Source organism: Panthera uncia, chromosome E3 (assembly GCF_023721935.1).
Source record: "Panthera uncia isolate 11264 chromosome E3, Puncia_PCG_1.0, whole genome shotgun sequence".
In the NCBI taxonomy this organism is placed as follows: Eukaryota; Metazoa; Chordata; class Mammalia; order Carnivora; family Felidae; genus Panthera; species Panthera uncia.
In genome coordinates, this window is record NC_064815.1 from 26,802,563 (window position 1) to 26,812,012 (window position 9,450).

The 9,450-nt window shown below is 52.9% G+C and overlaps 2 protein-coding genes across 6 annotated transcripts in view; both read right to left on the reverse strand.

Moving 5' to 3' along the window:
• The window catches only part of PCOLCE (procollagen C-endopeptidase enhancer), a 4,637-nt gene extending 4,293 nt beyond the window's left edge, over positions 1-344 (reverse strand). The window contains exon 1 of the mRNA XM_049638847.1: positions 151-344. Coding sequence (XP_049494804.1) covers positions 151-245 — 95 coding nt within the window. The 5' untranslated portion in view covers positions 246-344. The remainder of the gene's footprint in view (positions 1-150) is intronic.
• A 936-nt stretch (positions 345-1,280) lies between these two features.
• The window catches only part of FBXO24 (F-box protein 24), an 11,405-nt gene continuing 3,235 nt past the window's right edge, over positions 1,281-9,450 (reverse strand). For 2 of the 5 annotated variants that reach the window (XM_049638844.1, XM_049638843.1), the window contains 9 exons: positions 8,935-9,033; positions 8,647-8,830; positions 7,380-7,618; positions 6,903-7,137; positions 5,705-5,863; positions 5,322-5,443; positions 4,926-5,057; positions 2,220-2,390; positions 1,281-1,886 (listed from right to left, as the gene is read on the reverse strand). In XM_049638844.1, the coding sequence (XP_049494801.1) occupies positions 1,524-1,886; positions 2,220-2,390; positions 4,926-5,057; positions 5,322-5,443; positions 5,705-5,863; positions 6,903-7,137; positions 7,380-7,618; positions 8,647-8,830; positions 8,935-9,033 (1,704 nt within the window). In that variant the 3' untranslated portion in view covers positions 1,281-1,523. Of the gene's footprint in view, positions 1,887-2,219; positions 2,391-4,925; positions 5,058-5,321; positions 5,444-5,704; positions 5,864-6,902; positions 7,138-7,379; positions 7,619-8,646; positions 8,831-8,934; positions 9,034-9,293; positions 9,442-9,450 lie in introns of those variants that run through there. The other 3 variants (XM_049638845.1, XM_049638846.1, XM_049638842.1) reach the window with 3 other exon arrangements.

Consider the following 9,450-nt stretch of genomic DNA (forward strand, 5'->3'; position numbering starts at 1 on the left):
AACTTGGGGCCTGGGGGAGGGTGGGGGCTGCGAGAAATCTGGGGGGGTGGTGTGTTAGTGAAAGGATCCACAGGATCCACAGGCAAAACCCCCAAGAATCAGGGCTTTTGAAGCTCACTCAAGCTATCTGGAAGGTGCCAAGAGACCTACCTGGTGTAGTTGGGGGTCTGGCCCTGGGCGAAAGGCAGCAGGGCCCAGGCAGTGAGGAGGGGCCCCAAGAGGGAGGCAGTGGCAGCAGGCAGCATGGCTGGGGGGAGAGGCGCTGGGGTCCTCGAGACCGAGGCAGCAGCTGAGTTTAGCAGCGGCAGCAGCAGCAGCAGGGATAATCAGTGCCAGATGAGGCAGCCTCGGGTGTGTGGGCGTGGGGACTGGCCAGCGGGGCGGGCGGTGGGGAAGGCGGGACAGGGAGAGTGCAGTCGGGACAGTGGTGAGTCCAGGGGCCTCTCTAGGTCTAGGACACATAAATATTGACCTAAGTAGGGGGTGGAGCAATGAAGGGCAGAGGGAGCATCAACCCTCAGCTGTAATGCAGGCATCAAGTAATGTCATCCGGAAGCCTGCTGTGTCCAGTACCCAAGCATCCTGTGAACACAGCCTCTGGTCCTTCCTCATGATCCTCCCCATGCCCGCCTCCTCAGCACCCGTAGAAAGTCCTTCCCTAGACCCCCAACAACTAGTCACTCACCCCCTTCCTGACCACCCCCTGCTCCAGCTGATTTTCCGCTTCAAATTTCTACTGTCTTCTTTGCATCCCTGGACCAGACTAGGCCAAGGAGAAAATTCTTTCTGCCCGCCCATTTTCCCTCCCAAATATTTGGAGATCCAGGAGTGGGTTAGATGTGGATAAAGGGAGCATCCCTCTTAGTGAGGAGGAGGATGGAGGAGAAGGTGAGGGAAGGAAGGTTAAACAGAGGAGGGGAGGAGGTGGCTGACTTCACAGGGACCGAGGTCAGAAGCAGGTGGCCCCCTCAGGATGGGAGTAAGTCTGACAGACAGAGGATCCATAAGGGGACCGAGAAGCATATGTTGACTGCATTGTTCCAGAAGGTGGGGCTTGGACTTCAAGTCAAGAAGCCTGGACCACTCTTGGGAGTGGGAGGGGAAAGAGAGCTCTAAGATTCAGGTGGTCAGTTCAGCAGCACCTGAATGCTTGAGCCACTTCTGCTCTCTCTGCCTCCTCGTCCATCCCCCTGCCTTCCATCACCCTCCTGATTGGGGGGCATTGGGGCCCCCATCCCCTGCCCTATTTTCCTCCCAGGCCACAGGGTTCCAAACAGGGCCTCACTTCAGCCTTTTATTCTATTTGCCCATCAAATCTCTTGTCCATGATAGTCAGGTGGGGGGTCCCTCCCGGGCAGCCCCCTGAACATTTTACAAAACGGTTCCCTGCCCACCTTGGCAAGCCTAGCAATTCCCACCCCTCCCCATGTGCACATACAATGTTTATTGCTACCATCCCACTCTCCTTAGCTCCTGGCCCAGGGCCAGACTCTCCCTCCAGGGGTTAAGACTAGGAAAGGGGCTCAGCTCTCAGGGGTTGAGGGGCCCGGGCCAACCCCTCCAGCAGCCCTCTGCAGCATGTCCAGGGCCTCCCAGAAGAAATCTTTCTGTGCAGCCATCAAGGGCATCCAACCCACGATCTCCTTCATCTTTTCCATGCGATCCTGCAATGTGGGACAACTGTGGATCTGGCTGAGGTACTCCTCACAGGCCCGGGCTGCCCCCCCAGGGTCCTGGGGTGCTCCAGCTCCCAGGCCGGGCTCGGGGGTCCCCACCACCCTGCTGGCTGGTAGGTCCCGGTAGGTGGGATGGTGTTCGATGTCATGGCTGGACAGCATGTAGAGGCACTCTCTGGTAGAGCAGAGGGAACAGGCACACAGAGGGACCTTAAAGGAGACAAGGGGCGTGGCTGAGAGGGGCCTTTACTGAGGGGCTCCCAGGAAGCCCCAGCTGTTGTGTTCCTCCCTCTCAGACCAGCCCTGGGCCAGCAAGTGAGCTAGGGCTGGCTAAGCCCCAAGGTTGTGTGAGGTCAGAGAGGGCGAGCGGGGTCTGCTAAGGGAGAGAGCCAGGAGCCATGGTGTGTGGCCGGAAAAGGGAGGTGGGTAGTGCTGGGGGGGGTGGGGCCCCCGGGTCCTTGCAGGAGCCCCAGCTACAGCCCTGTGTGCCACCTGGCTCTATTGCCCTTGCCCCGTTGCCTGCTGGCGTGTTCTGGCTCTGACCTTGACGTGGAGCTTCACGAAAGAGGCACTCCCCTTAGGCCAGCCAGGGAGGCGGCCTCCAGCCCCACAGCCGCAGCCCAGAAGCTCCTTGCTGAAGTCCGAGCCCTGGCTCAGCACCAGAGAGTGGTTGAGGCCACACCACAGGGCAATGGGACGTTGCAGATAATGCACCTGAGAACACAGGGCCAGGATCCCTAAGGTGGGAATGCCGAGGATTTGAGGGCCCAGGTAGGAAGAGGGCAACAGAAAGGCTCAGAGAGGTCTCTAGGAAACTAGGAGAGGGAAGCAAGGGAACTCAGCACCCCCTCAACCCCCACCCAGCCAGAAGGCAGACCAGCAGCAATCTTTCCCTCCCTCGTTCTCCTGCAGCCCCTGTCGGACTGCATGGGGTCTAGCACTTCTGTTGGTTCCTCATCTTTGCTCCTCAGAAAACAGGCTACTTGCCTGCGCCCAGGGCCTGCTACCTGCTCCTTCCTACTCCCTCAGACCTGTGCCAGTCCAGGCTCATCCTGCCTTCCAGCCTCAGGAGGGGGACTAAGTTTCCTCTTCCCAAAGTTTAAAGACTCCCTCCCTCCCTGTACAATTCCAGGTTAGCCTTCAGGAGGGACCTTCCTTCCACTGATTCCTCCCTTCTCTCTCTAGCATTTTCCACTTGTCCTATCCTTGTCTCCCAAAATGGCCACTCTGTTTTAAAAAAAAAAAAACAACAAAAGAAAACAGAAACAAAAACATTTCCACCTGATTCCTGCCCCTTCCTACCTCCATCTTTTAGGCAACAGAACTGGTTATGTGACCAGTTTGAGGTTGACCACATTTTTGTTCTCACCACAGCCCATCTTTCCTGAACTTCTTGTGATCTGGCTTCCCTGCTTACTAAGCTACTGATGTGTTCTCCCCAAATGCACTTGGCTTTCCAGCTTCCAAACCCCAGGGCCTCTCCTGCATGCTTTCTCCTGAGATTATGAGGGCTTTAATTTTGAAGACATAGGTACATAATTTATGGTCATTAAAGAAATGTTATAAAATCTTGGAGAGCAAAGATTAATTTAAAAATCACTGGAAATCCTACCACCCACTATTAACATCTTGCTGGGGGTGCCTGAGTGGCTCAGTCAGTTAGGTGTCCTACTTTAACTCAGGTCCTGATCCTGAGTTCAAGCCCCACATCGGGCACCCTGCTGTCAGCACATCAGCACGGAGCCCCTTCAGATCCTCTGTTCCCCTTTCTCTCTGCCCCTCCCCTGCTTGTGCACCTTCTCTCTCTCTCTGAAAAAATACACTTAAAAAAATCTTGCTAGATATTCTTTTTTCTTTCTTCTTTTTATTTTTTATTTAAGTAGGCTCCTGTGGAGTCTGCTTGGGATTCTCTCCCTCTCTGTCTGCTCTTCCCCCCCTCAACATAAATTAACATTAAAAATAAAAAAGAGAGTCAGCCGCTTAACCATGTGAGCCAATCAGGCATCCCTGGATATTTTTCTTCACTGCTGCCTCTGTGTGTGTGTGTGTGTGTGTGTGTGTGTGTGTGTGTGTGTGTGTTCAAATTACAGACTTTTAAATAAAAATGGGGTTGTACTATGTAAATAATTTTATAATTTTTTTTTCATCTAAAGATATGACCTGACCATATTTCCATGTTGGCAGGTATATTCCTATGTTATCTGTTACCATTAATCACCCCCTCTGTTTGGCACTCCCTGTGTCCCTGGCTTCTGGGACTTGGCACCTGAAGGTGTGCCTCCTGCCTCAGAGATAGCTTCTTCATTCCCTTTGTCTACAGCATCAGCTCCTGCCCAGGTTTGTGCCTCTGTCCCTGCTTCTGTCTGTTTCAGCCTTGTTCCAACATGGAATCTAATGCCAGAGAGACATTTTCACTTTAGAAAATGTCCAAATTCACGCTCTTCCTCTTTCCTCAAGCCAGCATCCCTTTCCACATTTGTTAGTGATGCCATCTCTCTTTAAGGGGTCTACTGCGACAGCCACTTGTGTCCCACAGCCATCTCCTCACATCTAATCAGTTTCCAGTACCTATTCATTTTCTTTCAAAACATCTCAGGTATCCATTCCTTTCCATTCCCACTGCCCCAGGCTCTTGTCCCAAGTGCCACTGTCAATGGTCTCCCAGTGGGCTTCTCATTCAGTGGCCTCCTGTGCACTCCGGCCAGGTGACCTGTTCTCAGTCATCTGTGTGTGTGTGGGGGGGGGGGGGGGGCTTCTCTTGCTCCAGAACCTGCAGTGACTTTCCAAAATCTATACCTTTTCAGGCTCACCCCTGCCTGTATCACCTCATATCTACTGATTTCCAAAACATCCTCTCTGCTTCAGACCAGTCCTTTCATGGTCCCAGGTATGTGCAGCTTCATTCTCATTCCTGTTACATGGAATGCCTTTCCCTGTACCCACACGAATCTGATCTAACCCACCAGACCGTGATCGCATCTCACCTCTTCTAGTTATACCAGCCCACCGAGGTCTCCCTGCTTCACTAAATTCCTATTGCACTGGCAGCAAGCACCACACAGAATGGACCTCACAGTGCCAACCCTGGGAAAGACACGCAATAGTATCACGGGCATTATATACTGGCTGGCTTAACTTCCCTAGGGAGTAAGAAGTGGGTTCTAAAGAAAGTAGAGAAGAGGAGAGGTCTAAGGTGTAGAGGATTGGAGGAAGGGGGCCACGATGAGAATAACTGAAAATGAATCTCACCTGTGTGGGTTCCCCTCGGTCCATTTTGTCCCCTGTTCCCAGCTGCCCATATCTGTTATTTCCCTGCATAAAGATTCGGCCAAATTCATCCACCAAGCCAAGGTGATTGTAGCCAAGAGCACAAAATAGTATCTAGGAAGTAAGACAGAAGGAGAAGGTAGGCATTCAGTTCCCTCCAGAGGAACTCTGAGCTCCAGAATCTCCCAGCCACTAACCTGCCATTCCCAGCTGATTTCTTTTCGCCTTGCCCACTACCTCGCCCCTCTCTCTCTGGGCCCCTGTCCCTCCCTGATCAATCATTTGATTCCTGCTCATATTTCAGACCTCTGGTGCCTTTTAATCCCTAAATCCCCCTCTGTCCACCCCTTGGTCCGTCCCATCCCTCCAGGATCCTACCTTGGCAGGCAGTGAGAGAGCAAGCGGCATCTGCTGGTCCAGGGGGTCAAAGGCTTGAAGGGTCCCAAAGAGATCACGATACACCCCTGGGGTATGCACCTCAAAATATACTCCCCCCTGGTCTGGGGGGTCAGGAGCCCTCAGCTCAGCAGCTTTGGGCACCCATTTCCTAGCGATAAGGCCCTACCTAGGATGAAAGCTGCAAGATCCAGGGAGTCTCACACCCACTAGAAATGTACCAGCTATGATATCTGGGAACCTAACCTCATCTTTTCACTAGGATGCCCGAAGGGGTCCACTGCTAGAGTAAGTATAAGGGGCTGTCCATATCTGGAAAGTCTGTTTAAGACTAGGGTGTGGAGAAGAAGGAAGGTGGTTCTTACCTGTGATGTAAAGAGTACTGCTCTGGTTAGAAGCCATGCGGGTCACACGAAGGTGAGGCAGGCAACGGGACACCTTCCTCAGGGCCAGCTGAACTGTGTAGGAGCGTGGCTGGTCCAGCTGGGTTTCATTCACTACCAAAGAGTAGATCTTTCCTTCCTCTGGGAGATGGGGAGAGGAAGACAATGATGTGGGGGAGGGGACCTCCCAATATCCACATTAACTTCCCAATAGACTCTCTAAGCCATAGCGATTAAACACTTATTGGCCTAGAGTGGGGTTGGAAGAAAAAGGGTAGAGGTGAAATACAGGAAGTGTGACCTCAAGTTGCCCAGACTCTAGCCCTGTACCGCCAAAAATAAATCAGGGAAATCCTTCAGTGTGAATGATGAGTGGAGAGAAAACCAGCAGTTAGATCTGCCAGAATCCAATTTGAGTGTTGGGAGGAATGATGCCTGGGGACTTGGGGCTCTGCCTGGAATTAAGAAGTCCAGAGGGTCTGAGGCTTGGGAGTAGGGTCAAATATAGGGGACAGGGACACCAGTCTGCTTCAGTCAGAACAGCGCATGACTCTTGATCTCAGGGTTGTGAGTTTGAGCACCACACTGGGTGGAGAGATTACTTAAGTAAATAAAAATAAAAATTAAAAAAATGTATATATGTGTGTGACAATCAGCAAGGTGGGGGTAAGTTTGGGGTATTAAGTGGAGTGCCTAGCAGGAAGTGAGGAAGATTAGAATTTCGAAAATCAGGCTTTCACTAGAACAGTGGTTTCCAAACTATTTTTTTGCAGCAGGGCCCTTTATTCATATGAAATACACAGAATCTGGGGCGCCTGGGTAATGCAGTTGGTTAACCTTCCCACTCTTGATCTCAGCTCAGGTCATGATCTCACAGTTTTTGAGTTCAAGTCCTGCATCAGGCTCTGCGCTGACGGTGCTGAGCCTGCTTGGGATTCTCTCTTTCCTTCTCTCTCTGCCCCTCCCCTGCTTGTGCGCAGGTGATAAATAAACTTAAAATTTTTAAGTTGTTTAAAAAAAAAAAAAAAAGCAGAATCTTAGTCTATGAGACAGACAAAAAGCAAAGCTATTTGGTTTGAGACCAGGATGAGGTGGCATGCAGAAAGGCCTTCCCCTCCCCTGCAGCAGGTCCTGAACCATGTGTAGAAAACAATTTGCAAACCACTGCTCTAGGCCACACCTGTGAGAAGCAGTAGAGCCCGCTGGTTCTCCTGACCAACCAGCACAATCTGTTTGAAGCTCATGGAGTGGTGGAAGGTCATCTTGAAGACCCGCTGCCCACTGGACTGCAGATAGACCTCGACACAGTCACAGGCCCGGCTGCCCGTTGTGCCTACCACTGCTGGCTGCTCCCGGGTGGCCAATACATAGAGGTATTTACGGTAAACGGTGTCACATCTTGGGTCCGAGGCAAACTGTGGGAAAAGATGAAGCTGTCTGGGATCTAGGTCTTAGAGTGGAATGAGGCTTGGGGGTGACAGGATCCTGGGGTGAGAGATGAGATACTTGGGTTCAGGGCTGGGAAAAGAGGGTTTAGTTTTCAGTTCCTGATATGGGAGGGCAGACATCCTGAGGAGAGTACCTCCGGACTGGTGTGGGTCCCGGAGGAGCCCCGGAGGAGGGGTGGGGTCTCAGCTCCTAGGGCTCTGCTACTCACATCCTTGGCTCCGCGACACAATACAACATAGCGGCAGGCTCGCTTCCACTGGATCTGGCCAAGGGTAGAGGAGACCAGGGCATTTTTGAGGAAGAAGAGGGTCCCCGTGTAGTCAAGAATGAAGACATGGTCCTTGGTGGGCAAGAAGCGGCGGTAGCCATGGGCTAGCAGGGGGGCTACACTCTTGCTGAGACAGCGGCGGCGGCCTCCAAATGCCTGGAAATACAGGCCCTTCGTGTCTGGAGAAGGGAAGGAGATGGAAGGCTCAAGGGGTCAGGATGGCACAAAGAAGAGTTGTCAGAGCTTGGGCAAACTATAGTTCTCAGGGAGCCGGGTACTTAGCAGCTCCCATAGCAGCTCCCTTAGCAGCAGGACTGGGGAACAGGGACTTTTCTAAATGACATATGGAAAGCTTAGAAGATATCTTTAATAATCCCCTACACAGGCTATCTTTAATAATCCCTTATGCCTGAACTTCAGTTCTCTGCCCCCTACCCCGAGCCCAGGGCACTACACATGCTTCTAAGTGAGGGCTTCTTTAGTCCAACCTTGCATCAGAGACATCAAGGGAAATATAGTACATAGAAAAGCAGCAGACAGAGGAGCGAAAAGGAATGGCTGAGAAAGGCCAGTAACGCCCCTCACCCCTAGCTCTGGATCTGCTATCTGGATCAGATCTGGATCTCCCTGAATCTCCAGTGTGTGCAGTCAGGTACTTGGATAGGGACTCCCTGGGAATGGAGGGCTTCAGAGCATGTTTCTCAACGTGGGGGTGATTTTGTCCTCAGGAAACATTGGTTGTCACAACCGGGGGGAGCTTTGTTACTGGCATCTAGTGGGTGGAGGCCAGGGATGCTGCTAAACGTCCTACAATGTGCAGGACAGCCCCTCACTCCAAATAATTATTTGGCCCCAAATGTCAACAGTGGCAGGTTGAGAAACCCTGGTTTAGAGGAGGGAAAACTCCAGGTTTGGGGAGTGGAGGAGATGACCGGGGTAGGATTTGGAAGAGAGTTCGAATACGGAGGCTGACTTGGCAGGGATGCTAGTAACGGGGGCTCCGGTGGGACGTCTATCAGAGGGTGGAGCTGGAGGCTTGCAGAGCTCCTAGATGGATGGCATGTTTGAATCTAACAGGCTCTTCTAGAGAAAGGGGCCCTGGCAGGTTGGCTAGGAATGCTGAGGCAACTCTATGGAACAGGAGGGATCCCAGAATAATAAGGCACAGGATAGAGGCAAAGAGAACTGAGGTTCTGGGGAGGTGTACAGTTAAGAATGGCAGCTCTCTTCCAGGGCCGGACCCCAGAGCCCTGCTCTCGCAGACGAGGACTAAGCCTGCGACAGATGCGTCTCCACACGCCCTCAGCGTCGCACACTTCATGGAAGTAGTGGCAGGTCTGGCCCAGAGCGACTACATCTCTGACTGGGAGGAATGAGATGATATGCTCCACCTGGGGGGTGGGCAGGAGGGAGGAAGCAGGAATCATCAAGGGGGTTCCTCATCACTCTGGTCCCCTGCCCTTTATTCTGGAATCCCTCCCCACGGATGACTCACCAGCTCTGGGGGGAACAGCTGAACAGAAATAGGGTTCCCTCTGCCCTTCTTCTCTTCACCCCCAGGATCTGGGCCACATGAAGGGCAGCTCCGCTTCACCTACCCAAGGAGAAGGGAGAGCACAGGGATTCCATGAGAGTCAGGCCTCCTTTTCTCCCTTCTGTCAGCCTTTCATCAGCTTCTTTCTTAGGGGCTCATGGCTCTGTGCCCTCAAATCTTCCTATCTTTCTCTCTAGGTCCATGGGACACCCCTCCCTGTCTGCCGTGTTCCTGGGTTCACCAGCTCCAAAGAACCCCTCCCCTGATCTCTTGCTGCCATCTTCTTGTCCTTTCCTTGCCTCACCCTCCCACCCCCTCACCCTGAGCCCCTCCTCCTGTCTGCACAGCCCGGTGAATTTTTGCAGCCTTCTTCTCCGGCTTTTCCTCACCATCTTGACTGCCCCGTCCCTGCTCCTGCCCTCATCCTCCGGCCCCCCCCCCCCCCCCCCCCCCCCCCCCCCCCCCCCCCCCCCCCCC